This window comes from Antrostomus carolinensis, unplaced genomic scaffold, assembly GCF_000700745.2.
Source record: "Antrostomus carolinensis isolate BGI_N321 unplaced genomic scaffold, ASM70074v2 scaffold25800, whole genome shotgun sequence".
NCBI classification, from domain to species: Eukaryota; Metazoa; Chordata; class Aves; order Caprimulgiformes; family Caprimulgidae; genus Antrostomus; species Antrostomus carolinensis.
In genome coordinates, this window is record NW_010290936.1 from 13767 (window position 1) to 38140 (window position 24374).

At 43.6% G+C, this 24374-nt stretch overlaps 1 protein-coding gene across 1 annotated transcript in view; it reads left to right on the forward strand.

Moving 5' to 3' along the window:
* PTDSS2 (phosphatidylserine synthase 2) overlaps nt 1–21478 on the forward strand; it is a 34229-nt gene extending 12751 nt beyond the window's left edge. Inside the window, exons 3-12 of the mRNA XM_010174926.1 lie at nt 842–924; nt 5576–5643; nt 8529–8663; nt 9370–9420; nt 10582–10695; nt 12204–12322; nt 13039–13153; nt 15428–15573; nt 19994–20179; nt 20982–21478. Coding sequence (XP_010173228.1) covers nt 842–924; nt 5576–5643; nt 8529–8663; nt 9370–9420; nt 10582–10695; nt 12204–12322; nt 13039–13153; nt 15428–15573; nt 19994–20179; nt 20982–21126 — 1162 coding nt within the window. The 3' untranslated portion in view covers nt 21127–21478. The remainder of the gene's footprint in view (nt 1–841; nt 925–5575; nt 5644–8528; nt 8664–9369; nt 9421–10581; nt 10696–12203; nt 12323–13038; nt 13154–15427; nt 15574–19993; nt 20180–20981) is intronic.
* The last annotated feature ends 2896 nt before the right edge of the window (nt 21479–24374 follow it).

Here is a 24374-nt window from a genome sequence, read left to right on the forward strand (position 1 = left end):
AGGAATGCCACCTCCTGCATGGAGGCAGTCCTTAATTAGGTGTGACCTTGCTGAAGATGAGAGAAAACTGTCCTAGTCTGGGCTTAGAGTATTGGGATGAGCTTGTGGGTCTTTGGTTTCCTTGGGCTCATGGTCTGATAATTATTATTTTTCCTTTAATGTCTCAGTTTGGTTCTGCTCTGTGTTACAGTTTGAGCTTTGGAAATAGCACCAGTTCTGGTTTGATCTGATAAGCTCCTCCCTGTCTTTAGTTGACTAAGGAAATGTTCTGGAGTGGTGACAAGTTCAACAGTTAGTTTTTAAATTTCATTGAAATTTTACTGGAGCAATGAGAAGCTCTCTAACTTGAGAGCTTTCTTGCTGCTAAATTCTGAGTGTCATTCTGACAAAGTGAGCATAAAAGCTTTACCAGGGTTTGACTTACTGTGCCTCTCGTGTCCATCTGCAGGCTGAGGCTCATCGTGCAGACTGAGGAACTGCTCCTTTTGTTTTGTTTTGTTTTTGCTGGATGAGTTCTCAGCCAGCTCCGACTCCTCGCCTGGCTGGATATGAGTCGGTGACAGCAAAGTGGAAGGAACGGAAGCATGGGGCTAGGGGGCAGGAAGGGAGAGGGCTGGATGGATAAACTCCAGGGTCTGAGACAGCCTGTCATGGAACCACGCTTAGAAGGACAGGGATTTATACCCATCTCCCTGAGTCTCCAAAAGGCATCTATTTATGATTGACATGCTTAGTAGCTAAGAAACAAAGACCAGACGTTTTTTACACTGAAGAATATAATTTACAGTTTCATTAGGAAGGTGAAGCAATGTAACCAGTTTGTCCTGTGTTTCACTTTCAGAGGTATTGTTGCCAGTATCTTGGTTTTCTTATGTTTTGGAGTTACACAAGCTAAAGATGGACCATTTTCGAGACCTCATCCAGGTAACGGAAGTTGCTTCAGTCACTCACATGTTTCTGATAAACTGCATGGTTTATAGTGAATGTAAATGTTTGTGTTACTTGTAGAGAAGGTAAGTGGTAATTTAAATAATACTAATACAGGTTCATTAACACTGCATGCTTACCACACATCCTCCCAGCTTCCACACAGCACAGTGGTCCTCCTGTGCTTTCAATCTGCATGTAGCCCAGGATTGTTTTTCTTTTTTGGATCTCCCTGTTTTGGCTTCCTGTTGTTAGGAAAAAGCTTTGTGTGAGCTGCAAGGTTCTTGAAACCTGAACTTCCCTTGTTTATCCCTTTTTGGTTTTATTTTTTTTTCCCCTCTAATGGGACTGCAGTTCTGACTGTGTATCTGGTTGCTGGAGCACTGTGTTCCCTTTGCTGTTGGTCCATTAGCTGGTAGATTAGAAGCCCTTGATTACTATTTTAAAGGTTTCTGGTAAGACTGCGAGTCCTGAAAGCACAGCATAAAACCTCTCCCATGTAGTGTTGTATCAATTGAAGTATGAAAATATTTTAATATCTTTGATTTTTTTGCCTATTTTTAGATGTGAATTGCTGAGAAAGAATTAAGGGAATTTATATAGGCTTACATAATGTTCCTGAAAGCATTAGGCTCTCCTATAGTCAAATAAAGCTATATTTAATTTAATCTTCCAGTTTAGGAATGCTGTCCTCTATGAGAAAGAGCAGACATGTTAAAATCCTCGCTAAAGCAGATGTTGTTCTGGGCAGTGCCCACAGCACACCTCTGCAAACTTCAGGTTTTATTTGGAAATCTGTGTTTCTGAGGTCTTATTACATAACAGTTTTTAATCTTTCCTTTCTGTTACAGTTAATTCTGCTTCCTCCTATAAAACAAATTACCCCTTTTCAACACACCAGTGATATTTGGGTGCTTTGTTTTAGAACATCCAGAGGTTTTGTCTGGGACAGAAGTAATTTTTATTCCCTAGAACAAAGTAGTACAAATTGGATGGGGAAAGTCCAAAGCTCAAAGATCTCTACAGCAAACTTCTAGCGTAGACAGAGCCAACATCTACCACCTCTGTACGCTCCTCCCATCTGGGAAACGACAGCTGAGTGTCTTTCAGCACATTCAAATCCTCCATGAACGGGCTGATTGAAGAAGCTCCCACGTATTCAATGACTTCAAATACAGAGCGTATTCATGTTGTCTTTTGTCTTAACTTCACCTTCCTTCTCACTTGTTTGATGGGATGATCTTCTGAAGAGTGGCTTTCAGGGGCTGCAGCAGCTCACTAGGGTAGTGGATGCTTCCACAGTCGGAGAAAGACATCATGGTGCCTCTTTAGAGGAGAATGGTGCTTTTCCTCCACGGCTCTTCTGTGGGAAGGCGCAGAGGACAGGGCACTGCAGCCCTGTGAGATGCAGGCTCTGCTCTCTGATTACAGAGGGGTGCGTTAGGAAGGTCCCAGCAGGTAGTTGAGTCTCTGACCTTAGCTTCTCATGCTGTTCCAGGAGAAAGATCTCATCTCAAAGGAACTGGCAGCACAGCCCACTGGTGTGTGCTGCTTCCATTTATAGGGCAGAAGGAAGCCTTTGGGTCGGCCAGGTCACTGTGGGCACATACGGCCACAGCAGATCTGTTACATGAACTCTTCGAGCTGGATCTTAACAGTATGAGGCTTCGTGCCCTGCTTCCCTCTGGTGATTTTTGGAGCCCTGTCATTTGTATGTGTGTGTCTATTTATGACCAGCTCAGAGAGCTTTTAGCTTTTTGTCTGGTTTTTTGTGCCTAATGTTGTTGTTCTGTTTAAATAGCTCTGACTACTCTGTGTTTGTCCACCTGATTGATTTATACACAACTCACATATGCCAGCTCACCATGGGTTTTGCTAAAGCAAACAACCTGCTAAAGCAACACGTTTTGCCTTTAGTCTCCCCCCTCAATAAAGTCTGCTTTCCCCACAACGTTTTGGTAATCCTTTTCTTTGTGTGCTTTATTGTGAGTTTTCTTCTTTACGGTGGCTGTCCAGAGCTGTGTAGGATGCAGCAGGTGTGAGAGCACTGAAGGTTTTTGTGATCAAGTTAATGCTTCCCAGTATCTCTGCAGTACCTTGGTGCCCGTCTCTGTACTGCGTGTGCTTTTTTCATGGCTGTGCTACAGTGAGGGCTGAGTGACTGGCAGGTAATACCAAATCCTGCTGCTTCAGCTGATGAGCTACTGTGGAAACTTACTGGTTCCTAAGCGTGAAACTGTATTACGAGCTCTTCTATTGCTCTAGTCCTTTGAGATCATCTGATTTGCTCTTTGTTGTCCCTGCTGCTGTTGTTTGTGTTATTAACCTACTTTTCACTAAGGCCATTAATGAAATGGATCTTAGCCACCATGTGAGTGGTACCATCCAGACTGCAGGGGTTTTTTGCCCTTCCTTTCAGTATTACCAGCAATGTCAGCTTTGGCCAATGGCTCATCCAGCTTTATCATTTTTCTGCCGATTTCACATCTCCCCCATTTTCTCCCCTTTAGCTAATAATTTGTTCCTTACTGTAATTCAGAAATGTAGGACTATAATGAAAATAACTATTTAGGCAAGACTGCTTTGCAAACTTACCCTGCTTTTTACCCCATTTTCCATTTCCTTCCTGTGAACCATTGGCTTCAAGGCCTCCATTTGGTTCCATCCAAACCTTGTAGCAAAGGAGGAACACTGCCTTAAGCCCAAGGAACAATATTTTACAGGGAACAGATCTTAATCTCTGCTTGAGAGTCCCTTTATTGGTGGATGAACACCCAAATTTGGGGAGTGTGAGAGCTCTGAACTTCCTGTTATCCAGGCCACACTTGCCTTTTTTATTTTTAATTTTTCTTTTTCTTGGAAGTGTAAAGTAGGCCATTTTGGTGAAATTTTTTCAGCAAAACTGCTGAATTAAGGTCACACTTTCTCACATTTCAGTCTATTTTAATGATGGTGTCAGAAGCAGACTGTTAGACTTCTTTTAAAAATGTGGTGTTTTTTGGTTGGTTTTTTTTCCTACTTGAGGCTGCACTGGGCAAAGAGAACATTTATTTTTGTTTCAGGGGCAGACAAGCCTCTAGGAAGCTCTGCAGCACCATGGCTCGTTGATTGCAGGTTGTGAGCTGATAAACAAGTGTGTTCACAAGCCTGGAGTTTATGTTTAGTTCTTGCATTATTTGTGTCATGGTCCTGCCTTTAAGCATTAACATGCCTAAGTTGCCTCGGAGTTAATGCAGATAAATTCCTAAATCAGGCCTGAAGGTTCTTGGTTTTTTTTCACTTCATGGCAAACCATGTCCATGCAGGTGGGACAGCTTGCTGTCTCCACTCAGCCACATGAACAACTGTCTTGATTCCTCTTTGCCCCAGTCCAGTCCTGTCACCAGGATGTAACTGTGGAAGGAGAGCTCTGTTTTGTAAGTGTAAACAGGAAACACCTGAAGGAAAGTCTTATTAAAATCATTCCAAAGTGATTAGTACATGGTGTTACTGAGAGATTGAAATATCCACTTGGAATGAGTCAAGTTTTGCTGAATTACCTGGTATAAATTTTTGGATGTGGTTAGGAAAAAATGCTGGAGCATCTGTCTGTGCACACCCTGGCTCTGCATTAACCTGGCCTCCTGTACAGGAGTCAACAAAGGCGCTGGATGAGATTCAGAGCCCGGAAATGGCTTTGTGGAACAGAGGCCAAACCAGTCTCTGGGTGGAGTTTGGATGCATTAGGGACATGAATGCAGCCCATGGAGCACAGAGCTGGTACCCAGGACAGTCAGAGAGCCTGTTACCTGAGGACTGAGTCTTTCAGAAGAACTGAGGTGACAGTGGTGGAGCTGGAAGTGTACAAGTGCTTCAATTTGTGTTCCCTTTAGATTCAGGTGTTGCTTCAGTGTGAGAAGAGCTGTAATCACACATCTTGGGAGGGTGAAAAAAGACTGCAGACCCTGAAGGAGCTGAGTTTTGCATGATGTTTCTCTTATGAAGAGTTTCAGGTGATCTCATAGGTCTTTCATTTAGCACCTGCTAAACCTTTGGTACATTTTAAAAAAATTAATTCCTAGTAAAGGTGAAAATGTTTTTGATATTTTGAAATGTTTTCTGCCCCTTGAGGAAACTACTTTGTCTTCAGGAAAAAAGATGGCTTTACAAAAGTAAAAGCAGTGATTCTTCCTGCCGGTCTTAGCAGCACACGGGCAGAGGTCGGCAAAGCACGTTTCCCCTGATAGGACCGGGAAAAACAAAGTTGGACAGGTCAGGTTACGTGAGATCATGGAGGAAGAAATTCAGTTAGTTCAGGAAGGATGTGGTTCTCTTCCAGGGACTGCTAGAAGGCATTGCAAGTGACATGGAGCTTTCCTTCTAATTCTTAAATATTTAGTTCATTGGGTTGAAGCATTCTTGGGGATCCTGGTCCTTTCCCACACATCCAGGTCATTGTCTGAGCAGTTCTGGCACAGGTACAGAGCAGCCTGACTGGTAGTTAAAGAGCCTTTCTGATTGTACCCTCTAAGAGGTGAAGTTGAATGCTGGGCTGTGTCATTTCTTGGTGGGAGCATCTTTTTGAAATGTTCAGTTTCATTACAGTAAATGAACAGGGCTGCTGTTCTGCCTGAAAGCTCGCTAACATCCCGTTTGTCTGTTTCTGTAGCTTACTGGAGGTTCTGGCTGTGTGTCAGCGTTGTATATGAGCTCTTCCTCATCTTTATACTCTTTCAGGTAAGTAACTTAGACCTCTAGTTACCAAATGCCAGTTTAATAATCCTGTGTGGTGTTCTTCAGGGTTCTCACTGACCACAGGAGATGCTATTCATTTTTGTGAAATCAAGTCATTGTGATATTTAATGAGACTTCTAGATTGAGGAAAAACTATAATATCTAAATATTTCACCTTGTTGTCTAACCTCCAGTTGGTCTCAGCCTAGGTTAGACACCGCAGTGAAGTGTTCTGAAATGAGTTTATAAGAAATCAGAGTTCTTGTTTAGATCAGAGGATCGGAAGTTGGTGCTTCTCATGTTCAGTCTCTGCTCTGCTGGACTGGATGTGACCTGCTGAAGTTGCATACCAACTGTTAGTTTCTTAGATCCTACAGATTGTGGGGTGAATTAATCTTCTTTAATCTTTTGAAATACTTTCTACCTTGAGGGATAGGTGCTTTGAGCATTTTTTTTCCAATAAAACAAAACTTCATACACCACTTTGTGTAGTGGCAGCAAATGGAGGATGATGTTTTTTCTAGAAAGACATACTATTGGTATTTCCAAATAAAGCACGTTATTTTTTACCATATTCTTGTTCTTTAGTAAACTGCAAACTTTCCCCTGGCTTTTGCAATTCCATGACTTCTCAGAAATGCCGCAGTTGAGGTAAAATATTTTGAGATAAGCAAGAGCAGTAGAGTTGACGCTGTTAACAAAGCCATTGTGTATCTGTGTGTATGCTTACACCACTGCAGATCAGGTTGGAGTGCCAAGAAAGAGCTCGAGATTTTAAGGGAGACTCACCTTTCCTCAGTGCTGCCATCCCATTATTGCAGTCATCTCCTCAGGCAACAGCATGGTTTGAAACCATATGCGAATGTAGAGATACCAAACCACTTTCAGATTTAGATTCCAATTAGAGTCCCTAGTTGTTTGTTTTCAGATAGATCATTCTTGCTGACATCTTATTAATGTTTGGTGCTCTGTATTTTAAAAGGCTTGTGCAAGTACTGTCACATACTCATCCAGTAGCTTTAAAAATAATTTTAGATGAGAGAAGGATGAGGAACATGTTTGTTCCTCTAGAGGCCAAGCGAGCTTGAGGAAATGAGGCTCTTCAGAGGTGTCAGGATCTGTCATCTGCCTTCTGTTGGAGTAGGGCATGTGCTTTGCAAACAAGTTTTTAATATTGATCAAACCCTTTCCAGCTAATCAAAGATTTTCTTTGGCTCCACTATTTCGTTTTCTGCTCGGCTTTCCTGGAGCCCCCCCAAAAGTCAGTGCCAAGCTCCCTTAAGAACACAGAACTTTCCTGGCTGGTTGTTTCAGTGAGCAGCTGGAATGTGTCTGCAGTAGGTCAGTAAACAGCAGCCTGAGCTTCTGTCCCGCTGACATAACTGGGGGTTCAGTTAAAACATGACACGGGGCCCTAATGACTCATTAGGGTTTCTTTCAGGCTGCCTGTCCTGCTTGGAGGGAGCGGAGTTCTGACCCTTTCACAGGCATGAGCAGGTCTGTCTTGCCTTTTCTGTTGTTATTCCTCACCGCTGAGGAATACTTACTCAGTTCCAATTTACTCTGGTGTTCTTGCTGTTTCATGTCACCCTGTTTTCTGTCCAGGCGTCCTTACAAATGATACTCCTCACAAGCTGCAGTCAGACTGAATGATATGTTCCATTTTTATTTGATAGCACTGTTGTAGTTCTGAATTCTAATAGAAAATCTGGGAATTGCTTTGCTTTCCTCTGGCAGTGTGTTATGTTACCAGCGTTTAGTTGTTAAGGACACTCACTAGCTGTTGCTCAGCTCTTTTCTAAAAATACATTATTACTTTGTACAGGTTTAAATAAGGTTAAAATTATGCTGAGTCTGTAAGTGACTAAACTTCTTAAGCAAATACAAGCTCGCTCATGGTTGAAACTTGTCTTACAGTTAATGTGACTTTAGTGGTTTTATTCTATAATTTTATTATTATTGATATCAATTAATTTTGGTTAATTCGTTAGAGGTGCTGCTTTTACCACCTGCTAGTCTGTCACAGGTGTTACATGGCTTTTGTTGTCAAACATTGACCACGACAGAGAGCGATTCCATTGGGGAATACTTGTTCAGCAGATGTGTGTGAGTTATAGTAAATTAGGTCAAGTTTTAGTCACTGTTTATAACTAATATTTTGATAATTTCTTCCTTGCTGTTTGCTTCAAGCTTACTACTTGTGCTGCTAGTGGGGCCTTACTTGAAATAACTGTTTCTCTAACGAGCTGCAGGGTATATTTCCTGCTGTGAAATGCTGTGCAGTTGTTGGCTTTCCGTAGCTGAAGTGCGCTGAGCGCGCACGCATGGCTCATCCCGCGACCAGCGCCCCGATCGACATCCTCCATCTGCTGATGTCTGTGTTCCATCCAGGCTGGTGTTCAAAGTGCTGCTGGATCCTTCCCACTGTAGGAATCCGGCAGGTCACTAAGGCAGGAGATCAGGCACTAAGGGAGCCTTTCCTGAGTTACTGCCTGCTCTGCCTTTGCCCTCGCCAAGCTCGGGGAAGGGCAGGATGGTCAGTGGGAAGGATGAGTTGTGCCAGTTCAAGTGCTGAGCTTTTGGGAGGGAGGGGGCATGGAGGAGTGGCTTGGGAAACAGTTAAGATCTCCAATTTTTCATCTTTAAGAAATCTTAAGTTCATTCTGTAGTAATTTTTTTCCCTTAATATTTAGCACTAGAGGCCCAGAAAGTCAGGTATACGTGCTGTGTGGTGCTCTGAGGTTTGGATATATTTCAAGAATTGTTCTGCAACACATTTTAAAAAACCCACCCATCTGAGGATACAATGTTGATCTTAAATATCTTTGTACTTTTCTGTGCATTAATACTCACTAAGAGGGAAACGTGGGTTTGTGTTTCCTTTGCAGACTGTGCACGATGGCAGGCAGTTTATGAAGTACATTGATCCACATTTAGGTGTTCCTTTGCCAGAAAGAGACTACGGTGGCAACTGCCTTATTTATGATCCTGGCAATGAAACTGATCCGTTTCACAACATCTGGGTAAGAAACAAAGTTACTTGCTAATGAGTCTGTTTTTTTGGTAACAGTTGATTAATTGAACTCTTCAAAGTGCAGTCATTGGCCTTTCTGAGCGTTGAATGAGAGAACAGGTCATGACTGACTCTTTCTTTAATTTCCTCTTGACCTTTCCTGTTCATCAGATGGAGGTGTGTCTCTTTGTGTCCCAACTACATTGCCCAGGAGAGAGGGTGCACTGTTTAACAGTCCATGTTTCTCAGATTACTGATGTAAACCTTTTCCCTTACGCGTTTGGGTTTATTTGTGTGCTTAACAAATCTTCTCCTCTCGATCACCTTGAGGCCCAAAGTTCAAAAGTTGCATGTTGCCAGCAATCCACAAGTTGCACTTTTCTGAAAACCAGAAACCATCAGGTTCTTGTTTCTCACTGGCAAACAGATGAGTTTAAATTCAAGGGCAAAAGAATTACAATTACTTACAACTCCCTGACTACATGGAGCCGTTAGTGCTTGTGTAGTGAGGAGCACTGAATCCTTTGGGTCTGCCCTGTAAGTCTGCAGTGCATCGGGAGCTGGAGTCACTGAGAGCAGTTACAGTGTCCTTTTCTAGTCCTGATGTGGGAAGCAACTGAGGTTTATTGCTGTATTTTTCTTGGGGAAAAGTAAGCCTGAAGAATGGGTTATTGTTTGGAGTGCAAAGTGACCTACGCTCTCTTCTTGGTTTATAGGACAAACTGGATGGATTTGTTCCTGCTCACTTTTTTGGCTGGTACCTGAAAGTAAGAATGAGTCTTTCGTTACATTTCTGTTACAGTACTATTCTGCTTTTAAAGCTTGACTGCTTCTGTTTTAGTGATGCCAGACTTTGTGATCAATTATATCAGGCAGTCAGCTGTGAACTAGGCTGTTTGTAATACATGAAAGGCTTTTTTTTTTTTTTTCTTCACCCTGACAATGTTAGGTCACTTCATTTCTCTCCAAAGTAACACCACATTGACAAGCTCCCTCCTCCACCATAATTCATTCTGAGACCCGATCAATAAAAGTAAAAACCTTTTACTCTTGTAGCAAGATAAATCCTTGAATGAATTTTGAATGTAGAATGTGGGGACAGCAGTGTTTGGAGAAGGCAGTGGCAGTCTGCTGTTACCCAGACATAGGTGCGTGGTGATACACTGCTGCTGCTCCAGGGCAGGCTTTTCCCAGTGGCATCCAGTCACCCAGACAAGCTGCTAGCTAGCAGAAAGTAGGCTCAGGTGTCCCAGCACAGTCAGGGCTGAGGTTTAGTGCAGGTCACTTTTTAAAGTTTGCATTAAACAGGCTCTGAAAAGTGTTTTTTGAGCAGCATTAGAATGATGCTGCCTGTGGTGGTCAAGCACCCAGTAATTCCATCCACTTAACTAACTTCTTTCTGAATCCCATTTTCCCTGCCTGTCTTCCATGTCATGGTATTGATGTCATCATCTAGACTCTTCACTGTCTTTATTGTGCTACATACTTGATAAGTTTAGAGGCCTGTGAGCATTGGGCTTTACTAGATGATCACATGAAAAAAATAAGATTGTCATGAGTTTCCTGATCCTTTTCTGGGCACTGGAGACAAGATGTTCAACCGTACAAATAACAGGCAACCAAAGCACACCATGTGTGTCCTCTGTGTTTGGAGTCCAGAAGGGTTAATCTCGTGTTCCTGAAGTGATCAGTTTTGAAATTAGGGGGGAAAAAAAAAGAAAGAATTTTTCCATGCACTTGCAGAACTGTAAATCTGAGCAGTGCCTCTACAGTATTTATGGCGTTTTTCTTTATTTAGATTTCTAAAGGGCTCTAGTGTCTGCTTCTACCCAGTCTGGTGTGGCAACATTCATTCTTGGGATGGTTTTGAGTACGTGTTGCAACTGTTGTGCATCTTTGAAAGATTTTTTTTTTCTCCCTTTCTGTAGACATTGATGATTCGAGACTGGTGGATGTGTATGATCATCAGTGTCATGTTTGAGTTTCTGGAGTACAGTCTGGAACACCAGCTTCCAAACTTCAGTGAATGTTGGTGGGATCACGTATGTACTGCATAGATGATGATATATGTGTCTAAATGGAAGAATATATATTTAAAGGGAGGTGGGTAGGAAGTGGTGAGAACTAAATTATATCGTGTGTGTGTGTGGCCAAAGATGTATGTTTGACTGCTACAGCTCAGGAGCATTGGTGCTTCTCCATGTTGAGTTTGTAATATATTTGTCACTGTCTATATAATTCTGCATATTTTCAAATCATTGCACAGGTTAAATATTTAGTTTGGTTCATTTCACACCAGAGAAAGCATCTAAAGCTTTACCTGAACATTATCAAATATGTGGTAATGGTACAAACCATAAAATCTGAAATTAAGAGACAGGTAAAACTGTGTGTACAAAGTTTCAGATGGTGATTTTTCTTGCTTGTGTAAAAAAAAACAACCAAAAAAACCCCAGCAACAGACTCAGCGGGATTTGTGTCCAGCTCTTCCTTCTGTGCAAACCTGTCTTCACTGTTTCTGAAAACAGTAAATATTGTGTTTAAATTTCTGTTGTGGTTTATAAAAAGGTTTTAAAAGATAAACGTTTGGTGTTACTGAAAAGCTGTATGGTCTGGTCTTTGCACGTGATAGTCTGTAACCATTCTTGTCCTAAAATACTGCTTGTGTGTATTTTTTCAAGCCAGAGGGACTACTGTGGTCTAGTTTCCCTGGAAAAACAAGCTCTGTAGCTTAAAATGACACACTTATTTTATTTTTTTTTTTCCTATGAAATGTAAGTAGGTTACCAGAGCGATCAAAATTATCTACATTCAGGGCACACAGCTGTAATTCTTAACTTATTTCATCGTGGTTTTATTCTTACAGTACGAGCTCTTTCCCAAGCTTGTAATGATTAGTGACATCATTGAATTTATAAAAGTACATGCATTATGTATAAAGACATCAAGCAAAACTATTTTGCCTTCAAAAAAATTTCTTATGAAATTAACACTCTGTGCTCTGCTTCTTTGAATGCAAAGGGCAGCCAGGTTGTTTTTTTCAGCTCAAGAGCCCCACCTCCAGAATTAACGCTCGGCAGTAAGACAGAGCATGGTGAGAAATCACTTGTTAAATTTCACATCCTGAACCTGGAGACAGGTCATTTTTTTAGGAGGCAGCCCAAAGCTTAAAGAGTATGTTAAGTTACTGGGCATAGTAAAATCCAGTGCATAGTAACACATTCAGGTGGGTTTATTTGGGAGTGTTTCTAAAGTTCTCACTTAACAGAGTGGAATTGAGCTGATAGTAAGTGGGAAGAGGTCTGTTCTGTAGCAGAGTGAACACAGCAAATGCGAATCTACAGCCATCATCTGTTGAACACACTTGCTCTAAGTAGGCTTGGGCAGCTGAGGTTTTTCCTCCTGACAGTTACTGCACCTCTCTTCTCTGGGAGTGCTCAGTCCTTGTGGCTGGGAGTGTGTCTGCATGTCTGTGTGCCTGTAGTACCTTCTTTTTTACAAGCTTTGGTGTTTCTTCTCCAGCATCACAATGTGTTTTTTCTCTTTTCAGTGGATAATGGATGTGATCTTATGTAATGGATTGGGAATTTACTGTGGGATGAAGACTCTGTCTTGGCTTTCTTTGAAAACATACAAATGGCAAGGACTCTGGAACATTCCTACATATAAGTAAGTTGGTGTAGAAAGTAACTCCACAAGCAGAAGCACAGCACAAAGCTTGGGCCCATGTTAAAGATCTTGGTTGTTGAAGGGTTGTTCTGCTATGGGTTAATGTGAATTAAAAAATTCATATGTGTTGAGATGGCTTAAGTATCTAGTAACTTGTTACTGTGTGGAAGCTTGTTTATGAGAGTTTTATTTAACTTGCAAATTAAATTGTGGAAAATATACCTGTATGGCATGAGCATTGCCTAATGTCTAGGGATGAGGGCATCTTGTGGAAAGGAGCTTATTTAATGACATTGTTAAAGGAGATGCAGGAATCCAAGTCAGGGTCGTACTCTTATTCACAGCAAGGATCTGTTTGGTCCTTGTGCAAATAATGCATTCCCTAGTAATCAGAACTTGGAGTAACTAGGACACTGAAGCTTAAAACTGACTAAGTCCCTTGTAGTCTTGTGTCAGTAATGAACTGTCCTTTTCTGTAGTGTCTTTGCTGAGTGAGGCAGAACTGAGGAGCTGCTCACTGCAGTGGGTGTTGTACATTAAAGTTTAAAGTAATAGTCCAAATAACAGGCTTCTCCAACACAGAATGTTCATCTCATGAAGTAGTAATTTTTGTGGAGAAAATGGAGGTGTTTTGCATGTGTGGATGGAAATGTTAGTAGGTGTCTTTTATGTGCTGTTTCTTAAAGTTGCAAGAATGTGTTCTGCTTTTTTTTCAGAGGCAAGATGAAGAGAATTGTCTTCCAGTTCACCCCATATAGCTGGGTCAAATTTGAGTGGAAGCCAGCATCCAGCTTACGCAGATGGCTAGCAGTTTGTGGCATCATCTTTGTAGTAAGGAACTTTTCTGTCTTTTCTCTCTCATTTGATTTCATGTTTTGTAACACTCAAGCAACTGTACAAACAGTAACTTAGGCTGAAGCTCTGACATGGTGATGTTTCTTTAGATGAGGCTGGAAGAGATCACTTCGAATCCTGCAGAAAAGGTGTCTGTTTCCATGCCTTTCCTACTGTTTACAGATTCATTGCAGAAATATTTGTTCTTGCTGGCTGAACAATGTTGGCTGGCAATGCTAGCAATATAAACTATGGTCTACACATAATTCAGCAAGTAACTGCTGCTCCAAAAGCGTTGGCTTTGGATGAAAGTGGCTTGTTTCTCTGCCTTAAGCAGATCCGTGTCACTTTACAGCTGGAGAGGACTGTAACCAAAGCCCCAGGCTTCTGAATGTTAGCTCTGGGCAGCATGGCTCCTGACATGCACAGTTCTGCCTCAGATAATATTTTTATATAGACTTAAATAATTCAGTTATGCTAGATTTTTAAATTATTTTTATGTTTCACTGAACACGTAGCACATGATGGTGTTAACAGTGTCGAGCTTGACCAGTCCAGGTAAAGTAGCTACCCCATTTACACAACAGAGAAAATTGGCTTCTCCAGCAGCCACAACAAAGGGACAGTCTGCCTCCCTCATCCAGCTGAGGGGCTGGATCTGTGTTACAGGAATGCATCATCTGGAATCCATAACTTGATTTCACAGTCCCAGGTGTTGCACGTGACGCTGATGTGGAAGATAAACTTGGCAGTTGAAGTGCTTTTTCCCCACTCCTGCCTCTTGTCAGCTGGGGGGGCTTTGGCCTTTGTGCTGTTCATGGGCTGTCACTTGGCTCTGCTCTGAGAAGCTCAAACTTATTTAAATTCAGCAACTGTGAAGTTTAACTTAAAAAAAAACCCTTTGACATTTCTAGTGATTCCAGAGACAATGGGCGTGAACCCATTTCTGTATTACTGCTGTGGTACAGGACATAACTCTGTGTTGTTTAGCAGCTGCTAGAACAGTGTCCCTTTAAGCATCTTGAAATGTGTGGAATATGAAACCTGGTGATGGTTTATTTTGGGGTCTGTCCAGTGAAGTTCCCCATTACGGTTTGCTGAGTGGGTCACATTAGTTTGCTTGGCAAGGCACCACCACCTCTCTCATAACAACATTGCATTTTAATGCAATATCTCATAATAATATTACATTTTATGCTGATGTCAAGCTGCAGACCTGAGTGTGCTCCAGGGACAGCGTGCTGACTGTAAGCAGGCAGTGTACAGCAGTGCCAGCAGCGAGTGCCAGGCAGTTTGCAGCCTCCATCAGTTGAATACAAGTTCACATCACCTGATTTCCGCTACATAAAACCTTTGCCAAGTTCACAGCACAACAGGCTCGCTGAGCTTCCCATGGTTTATGGGAGAGAGAAGTAAAGTAAATGTGCCTGCACAAATAAAATACATGTTTCTCTGAATGGTTACTGTGTGCATACACAGCTTCTGACACCCTGAAGAAAGGAAGTTTTAGGTGCTGGAGCAGATCTTGTAACTGAGAGATTCATTGAATTTATACTAGTCTACTCGTCTTTGGTTTAATAATATTTCTTTTATCAAAGCTTCAGCTGACAGTTTATAAGCAGCTTCAAGTATTGGCTCACTCCTTTGGATTAAACAAGGCTCAATGCCATTTGTTATCTTTTCTTTTGAAGTGAGAAACTTATGTCTGCTTGCTCACTTAATCACATTGCCAGGGCAGCTCACTTGAGAACATTTTGCTCTAAATGTATAACCAGTTATTCCAAGTTGGCTTTGGCAGTGATGTTTGCATAACTGTAAAAAAAACACCCCAAAATAAAAAAAAAACAAAACAAAAGAAACTGAAGGAAACAGAAAACCCCAGGATGTTTAATACTGCTTATGCCTCTCGTTCCTTTGAGGTTCTCTGTAAGATTTTAAACAATAGTGAAAGGACAAGCTGGTGCTTTTAGGTTTTGTTATCAGTAGATCTGCAGGTTCTTCAAATTTGATAAACTTGTTCAAAATTAGAGGCAGTGCTTGTCCAGGTTTCTGTTACGGTTTTTTTTTTAATACCTCTTCTACACACAGAAAATTTTTAAAAACCCACTGTTCTTGGTCATGATTGCAACTGATGATGGTGTGCTCAGTAGTACTGAGTAGGACCTTGTGGCTTTAGAGAAACGGTGGGAGGAGTCATGCAGGGAGAGGAGGAGATTCCCGGCTTCATTCAGTGAAGTCTTCTGAATGTAATTAAAATGTCCTTTTTCTCAGTTTTTATTGGCAGAGCTGAACACATTTTACTTGAAGTTTGTCCTTTGGATGCCACCAGAACACTACTTGGTCCTGTTACGACTTGTCTTTTTTGTCAATGTGGGAGGTGTGGCTATGAGGGAGATCTACGACTTCATGGATGACCCGTAAGCCAGTCCTCTTGTGTATATACCATGTCGAGCTTCACTTGCTTTGTTTTGAATTTGCTCCAGCTTGTTGGCATCCATCTCAGGGCAGTAGTTCAGCTTGTCGGGGACAAAAAGACCTAATCCCAAAGCATCTGCTTTGTGTTCCTTTGTTTTGGAGGTGAAATTCTAACTACGTGTGGTTAGAGCAGCTGTTGTTAAGGGCACTCGATGGGCACTGTTTTGAACCTCAGTTTTTAATAAATGATCACTCTTTTGAGAACATAATGTGTAAATTAGCTGGAATGCTGCTGGCTTGTGGGCAGAGGAGTGCTGAACTCCACTTTCAGATTGATAGCCAGGAGCTACAGTCCTTAGATGTGCCTTCTAAGGACAACAGGGCCCAAACTAAAGAAAAAAAGTGTTTCTTAAAGTCGCTTCCCTTCTTGAGCATCTTCCAGCTGGTCCCTGGGGCTCCGGAGCTCTCGTGGCACCCTCTTGCAGACCAGAGGACGCTTCATGGCAAAGTGCACTCATACCCAACAGTGCATGTACTTTCAGACTGTTCTACTTAAGCATCATTTGTCCTTGCTGCTTTTGTTTCTGCAGACCATGTAAGACCTGAGAAAGCTTTGTTCTCAAAATCACATTTTCTTTTAAGTTTAATTGCCTGAGCCCACATCTTAAATCTGAGACAACGTCTGGCTTCAAGGGTTGTTCATTGTCTGTCACTGACCAACGCAAAAAGTGTCTGTGTTCAGAATTTAGGGTTCCAACATTCTCTGAAGATCAGTTTCCCTTGCAAGGCTTTGACTCCTAGAACTGGGAAGAAGGGTCAACCCACATTGCTTAGTCGGATTTCAGGACATTCAGCAGTGGCAGGCTGCCCCTGCCTTTGGTGTCGGACCTACTGGTTTGGGACGTGCCTCCAACTCAAAGGTAAGAAGAGGTCTCTGCCTCTCACTGGTGAGCTCCTCTCCTTAGCACCATTCACGATCTTCTGGTCCTTGTGTTTGGGCTGGAAAATCTCCTTTGCCCTCTGTTGAACCACGTGGCATAACATGGAAATGTAGGAGAATCATCAGTCACCAATGCTTCATTGCTGATTCAGTTTGTTGTCATTCTTTCAGTGAGCTGGAGAAGTTCATCCAGCAAGCAGAGACTCTCATCCTGAACTGCATGTCTTCATCATTGCCACCACCACCTACTCTTCTGTTTCTCTTGGTGGGTAAGGTGACTTACCCCCTCGCTTCCGAGGTTCATGGCTCTGCTTGATGCACCACAGAGCTGACCTCATCAGACCATTCACGCAAATGGCAGAACCTCGCATCTGGTCTTACCCGCTGTCTTCTCTGCGAAGGCTTTTCCAACTGGACTTCAATTCCTTTGTGTATTTCAGGTCGTCCAGGCAGAGATAATCTACCCTTGTTTTACCAACTTAACTGGGTGTAATTTCACTTGCAATCATTTTGAACCAAGGAACCGTTCTGGATTCTTCCTATTGTGTTGTAGGGAGAAGCTGGTGGGGAAGAGCAGGCTGTACCAGAGGCTCCCTGCTGACAGCACATGAGAAACCTTCCTGACCTTTTCCTTTTGGAAACTCACTCAGCTTCTCAGTGGACAAAGGCTGGAATATTCCATTGACCTTCCTTGTCAGAAACATGGCTCATTGCCTTGTCTGGTAGTGACGGGATTGTCCGAGATAAACTGATTAGATCTCTTTAGCCAGCCTTGCAACAGTAAGTGTAGAAAGTAGTGACGTTCAGATATGAAGACTGTCTTTTTCTCATTCAGGATTATTAGTATCTGCAGACAGTCCTAGGGCTTTGCTTGCAGGAACTTGGTCTGAGCATGGTGACAATAAGGTATCTAGAACTGACATAGTCCAAGAGGTTCTTGAAGCTGTTCTCCAGGTCCTAACATGTCACACTGCTGTTGTGATCAATGTGCTGCCTCTGAGTTCTTGAGGACTGGCTATGTGAAATGTTCCTGACCAGAAATGTCTTGATGCAAGAGTCTGTAGCATTTAACCTTGTCATAGATTCCTGGTTTCTGATCTTCAGGTCGCTTCCAAGGAGTATGCACTGGGGCCATGAACTTTAATCTCATTCATAAAATGGAAAAAAAAAAAAAAAGGACTTTTCTTTAAAATCTTTCATGAGTAGAAGGACAGGAAACTAATTCTCTTCCTCGGCACTTTAGGGTCTGCACAGCTCTTTTGTTCAGGTTCCTTTAATTCTTTTGTTGGTGTGCTGTCATAAGCTAGTGAAAGAAAATGATGGCAAATGCAGAAGCAGATCAGCAAAGCAGAAAGCTGTCCGAGTCATCTGAACAGCTTGAGTTCACAGCGAGGGATTTGATGTTTGGTTTTTTCTCTGTATCCGTGTGTTCAGGCTAGTTTCTGCCCATTTAACCTGTCTTACCAGATGAACCACCTGGAGCAGTTTCCAAAGTCCTTTCATCCGAGTTGGTCTAGGCAGGATACTTTTAAAATGGAATGCACTCATCCCATCTGTGTCAACAATAACCTGCGCTTGGCTTACTGCAGCATTTTTTTTCCAGTGTATTTGGGTGATTTTGTGTAGTTTGAACTTTTGCATTGGTGGCAAATATGACTCTTGGGCCTGATGTTTAAGAAACTGTGTGTTTTGTGTGCGTGACTTGCGATGCCTCTCCTGGATTCAGGAGAAGCTCTGTTTGTTCTCCATGCTTAGATCCCTTCCCAGATACTGAGAATCCAAGGGGATGCAGTGGAGCAGATGTGTCTGAGCGACAGGAAAATTCCTGCTAAAGGAAGGATGCTCTCCCCAGTGGAGCTGCTGGCATCTGATGAGGAGAGGGGAAGAGAAACAGGGAGCAGTTGTGGAGTTGCAGCTCCCTCTGCCCCCGTGCTATTGGAGATGCCTGTTTGGGGCATGTTTGGGGCCCTTTTGGATGTGTGTGAGCTGGGTGGCAGGGTGTCAGCAGGCTCCTTCTTCTGCCTGGCAGAGGGAGGCATTAGCAGAGCAGCCATGCTCCAAGGAAATCCTAATCAGGGATTTGTTAGGACAAATCTTTCATCCACTGCATGGTGAAACCAGCATGAAAACACGGCCCAGAGAGCTTAGGTGACTGCTGGATATCACAGCATTTACAAAGTCCGTGCCTCAGCCGGACAGGGGGCTGGACATCACAGAGCAGACTAGCATTTCCTGGTGCTGCAATGCCCTAGAAGTACTGCAGAGGTCATCTGAACACATCGGTCCTGCTCTCCCCAGCCCTGTGGAGGTTGGTTGTGTCCCTCTGCTCCCCATCTCCTCTCTTCTGCCACTTTATGCTGAATTCTTCCTGAATGTGCTTTGCTTCACATCTTACGCTGTGGTAGGAATGGAATAACACAGTCAGCTGGACAAAAGAGAAAGGACCTGATAGGAAAATGTGCTTCAGAATGCACCGTGGTTAAGTGAGAGGGCAAGGCCTCTGCAGAACAGATGCTCCCTGAGATTAAAGCAGAGACACGTAGACCAGAAGCAGAATGGGGAGTAAGAGAAGGCAAAGGGAGCAGCTGCCTCATGTTTAGCTGGTCGTGCTTCTGTTTGCATGGTTTGTCTGGGGCATCTTCAGGGACATCATAGTTAAGGTAGAAGGTTTAGGGCTGAGAGGAAGGTGCACCAAAGTGCTTTCTGTGGTTTTTAAGCAAAAGACAGAATCCAAAGGCTGTTGAGAAAAGTTAGTGGTGTGTGCTTGCTGCGGTCCGGTTCCCGCGTTACTGATGGATGAGTCCTTCACTAGGCTTGTACACAGCACTGCAGCTTCTCGGTGACTTGTCTGGTGCTGCTTAAAAACAAACCCCGGGGATTAAATATTAATCACATATTTGCCCCAAGGTTGTATTGTCATAGAAGTGAAACGTCCTTGTATCTTAGTGTCTTGCCTATATGTCATTAAGGTTTCTTCTTTTAAAATCTGTTTAGAGATCATGAGTGACAGCTCATCGAATACTTTTTTGGGAAGAGAGTAAGTTTCAGAATGCAGTTATATATAACTGCATTCTGAAATATGGTTAGGACAGTGAAATATGGTTAGGACAGTGTGACTTGTTGCTTGCAGAGGAAATCTAGGTGTAGAGCTCCTGTTTCATACCGTACCCTGAGTCTCGGTTGATCTCAAGCTGGTCAGAGAATTGGTTTATGTGGATTTACCAATACCCTGAAAATGGAGATACTTCCTTGCATCATACAATGATGAAATTTAATTTCTTGTGTGTTTTCAGAATCTCTGAGAGGAAACTTAAGTAAGACCAGAATGGAAGTTGTCAGCCTGCTGTGTAATCCAAACTAGACTTGTAGAACTGTGCAAAGTCAAATGCAATTAATTACCCCAGCTGTCTTTTTATGAATATTTCTCTGGATGCTTAATTTTACAGCAACAGCTTTGTTTTATCTGTGCATTTATTTTGCAGGAAGTTCCATAAGAAGCTGGGTCAGCAGGCGTGGCTGGTCGCTGCCATTACTGCCACGGAGTTTCTGATTGTCGTGAAGTACGATCCCTACCCGCTCACGCTTTCTCTTCCTTTCTCCATTACCCAGTGCTGGATCTTGGGGATTATTCTTGTGCTCACCTGGACAGCCTGGCGTTTCTTCATCCGGTGAGCACTGTGTGGTGTGCTGTGCTTGGGTCTAGCCTGGGTCACACAGGGTGGGTTGTTCTCGACATCCGTTCAACAGCGCATCTGCAAACGTGTGCTGTCATTAGCCTGCAGGGATCACAACTCCTGGATGGCTAGAGCTGCAGTGGTTTTGTGTAAGAATTATTAAATAAACAGGGAGTTTTCTGTGCGTGATCCTGGCAGCTTTCTGGATCAAGCCTCTGGTAGCTTTGCTCTTTGTGGCACTACTTGTGTTAGTGCTGCTGCAGAAGCAGGTGAACAGTTGAGTGCCTGAGTGCCCCTGGTCTTCTGGACAGGTGAAGGTGGCAGAGGAGATCAGTGTTCTGTTTTTGCTGTGCTCAGAGTTAAACAAGACCAGGGTGTTTCACAGCTTCATTGCAAGAGCCGCCTGCTGTGCTGCAGTTGTCTGAGCTGTCCCAGCGTCAGTGGCGTGAGGCAAGTTGAACGTGTTTGGTTTGAATCCTGCTCTGTGCAAGTAAATGAGAAGCAGCTGCACAAGGTGAAGGAGTTCCAGCAATCTATAGAGGAGGCCCAGTGCCACAGCAGTGGTTGAGCTGTTGTGTTACGCTTCTGAAGGAGGTGATCATAGCCAGACAACTAGCAAGAAACACAAATTTCAAGTGAATTAATGCCATCAACAGTTTTAGAAATTTACGGCCAAAAGTCTCAAGTGGGTTAAGTTATCCCAAAGGCACTTTTATCCAGAACTTGCCTTGTTGTTTTTATTGTATATTGAAATTGTTTATTCACATCTCTGGTTCACATCTGTTTTTCTTTTCAGTGACATCACTTTGCGGTATAAGGAGATAAGGCGACAGAAGCAAGAGCACAAATATGAAAAGGACAAATGCTTGAGCAACGGTGATGGACACTCATCGATCCTGGACGAACAAAATGGGAACAAACTAAGAGAGAGGAAACTTTGAGCAACAGCTAAAGGGCTGAAAGGAACTCGTAGCGCTCAAGTTGGCCTGGTGGACAGTTTTGACCTTATCCTACCTAACTTGTCATTTTTGTTGTTAGCTTTCCAACTGTGAAAATCCTCTCGGGGGGAAAAGATGTCACTGACATACACACCCTTTCTCCTCGTGTGCGCCTAGTCAGAGTCGGAGAAAGTCTGTGTAGAGGGAAGTCAGAACCAACACTGTTGCAACGAGATGGGATCTTCCTTCAGGCGTGTTGTGTGTCTTCCTTGAAACCAAGGTTTGGAGACAAGGGGCTTTAAGACGAAGCGCAAAGGGAATCTAGCTGATCTATTTCCAGTAAACTGTGAGATTTCAATGTTGATGTTTGGGCATTAGGAACACTTGTTTTGGAGTGCACAGATACCTGGCACAGGAAATGAATTATTTTTATCTGCTGAAACTACCTGGAGCTGTGGATTAAGATTGTGTAAAGTGTTTGGCCGCCAGTTAACGGAACTGCGGTGAGATAAACGTAGATAAACCGAAGCTTGTGAAGAAGTTGCGTACCTTGCACAGAATGTGACACAGTACACTACTGTTACAGCCCCTGTGCCACAGGGGCCATTGCCTTTCTCTAAACTGACTTCCAACATCCCGGAGTAGCCTACAATAGTTCTATGTTGCATCACAGCTCTAGGGAGACAGACTAGAGCTTCTCCTTAGTGGTGTTTTGTTTTAGTGGTTTTTTACATCTTGTTTTTAGTCTCGCTCATCTCTTAAATGTAAGGGAAGGTTAAATAAGAAAGGTCAACCTGCCTTTCCTTTGCTTCGTGGAGTAAAATGAGTGGAAAACTGTGAGTTACTCCATCAGTCTTAAGTTATTTGCCTTATCCTCAGCTCTTTCAGTTTGCTTACCAAGAAGGTTTCATTCTTGGTGTCCGCTGCACGGGGCTTGTCAGGTTCTGCCATCCTTCAGGGCTGCCCCGTTCCTCCCAGGGTAACTCCAGACTGAGCAATCTCCCGAGTCCAGCTGGGAAAGGCATCCCTGCAGCCACGCACAAAATAGCTGTTAACGTGCTGCCATCCCTGCCAAAAGAATAGAGGAGACAAAGCGCATCCCTCGTCCCCAGCGCTGTGTAGCAGCCGAGGTCTGCGGGCCAAGCTGTACAGCACTTTTGCTGGTGACTCAGCATCTAGGAAAAGAAATGGCAAACCTGGGCTGCATTTTTTTTTTCAGGTTATTATTCCAAAATGTAAGTGCTACACTAAGCATCAGTTTTGTAACCTCTGCTCCAAGTCTTCACGTTGGCGCCTGAGGCACTGACGTAACCCTAACAATGTCACTTTTTAAATGCTGTGATCTAATCTGGCTGTTAAAGGGTCTTTTTCAGGGAAGTGTTTACCCAGAAGAAAATGACATAAACACCACCAGTAAAATTTCAAGAGTGCAACCCCAAAGTTCTTAAGTGGCAGGGGACTTGCAGAGCTGCAGACTAGCAAACATCTGCGGTTTTGATGTGTTTTGGTTTTGTACATGAACAAGAACCAAAATCTGCATTTCTCCCATGTTTACAGAGTGACCCAAGTACTTTCCACCCCCAGAGAATGGGCATTAGTGATAGGGCAGCCTTTAACCGATTGAGCTGTTGGGTTGTATTTGAAGAACTCAACAAATGAACAGAGTTGATGGGCCGGGGGCTGCCCCAGCTGCTCAGCAGAGCGGAGGAGGGTGACCAATGTGAGAGGTGGCATCAGGCTGCTTCTCAGTACATACGATGATGAACTGTGGGTAGTCGTCAGCGGCTGCTCCCAAATGACACTGTTTTGCTGCTGTGAGGTAGTGAAGAGTCCCTGGCTGTGGAACTAGATGCTGACAGGTTTGTAAATGGGCAGAGAGTGCTGAGTTGAGCCAGTGCTTATTTCTCTGCCTTTCCACCCGGGGTTGTTCTAGTTCCAGTTTTAGACCAGGCTTACCAACTGTGAACTGAGTGTGGTAGCTCGTACCAGTGTGTTGTGCTTGTGTAGTCCCAGCTGAGCCCGGCTCAGGTCAGTGTGTCTCCGTTCTGTTTGTGCTGATGAACACTGTGGCCTCCCATCCCCTTCCAATACGATTTCCTGGGTCTGTCTCATGATGCGGGCAGGAGCAGGGACACCTGAGGAGGGTCTGCCCCTGCCTCCTCCTCCCCCCTGAGACCCACTGGTGTACACTGGAAACAACTGGTGAGGAATTACCTGTTCCCTGGTAACGATTCTGGAGCTTTGACCTAATTCGTAAACCACTGACTTGTTCATCTGCATCCATCTAAACTGCTTTTATGGTTAGTCTGGGTAACTAAGCCAGTGTAATAAAGCGATGTTTGCTGGTGTGTTTTGGTACAATCTGTGTGTGCTCCTGGTTTTATCTCACGTGTCTCCTCACAAGTGGAACCGGGGGCCCAGGGGACTTGGCCTGGGTTATTCTCCGGTAGGAAGGGCTGTCAGAGGCGTTGGTGCTGCCTGTGTTGAGGTAACGAACTTGTCCAGATTTTCAGAGAAATGGATGTTATAAGCCCTTGGTTTGCTGTTGTAATTCAGAAAAGCTTCTTGCAGTACATTTACGGGGTGATCTGTCCATGTGAAGTGGACTTGGGCTCTGCACAACGTGTGGGGTAAGTTTGCAGTCTCGGTGCTTCCCTTACAGACTCATCCCTGGCGTCACGGATGGGCTCTGGTCACTGCAGTTCACCTGGTTTTGGGAATCCTTTAGTGATCATATCTCAAGTACTGAAAAGCAGCCTCACAGGGAGAAGATGAAAGGGCAGCTGATAAGCCTCACTGAAATAACATCTGGGGTGGCACAAAATGAGACCGTCCCTGTGGGGATGAGAGGCAGCCATCTCCTGCACACACCTGTATCTTGCTGCGAGTCTTCTCAGCTTCCCTTTGGCAGAAAACTGGAACCAGGAACTGTCCTGGTGTGGGTTTGTCCTGATACTCGTAGTGAGGAACCAAAGGTAAGTTGTGGCTTGTTCAGACGGGATTTTCAGTGGGGTTCTGCCATTTTAGCTGAAAGTCTGCCGATGTGGGCAGTGAGGAGAGGGCTCAGTGCTGGTGCCCTGTGCCCTCTAAAGCTCTGATGATCCCTCTTGCGCCCTTTCCTCTTCCCCCATCACTGTTGAGCTGCAGCAGTAGCAGCCAGAGCTGCAGAAGGATTTCTTTCCTGCATTTTTTCCCACCCTCTGTGATTTTTTGGTCCTGTTATCTTTGCGTGGAGTGTGTGGGGTTCCACC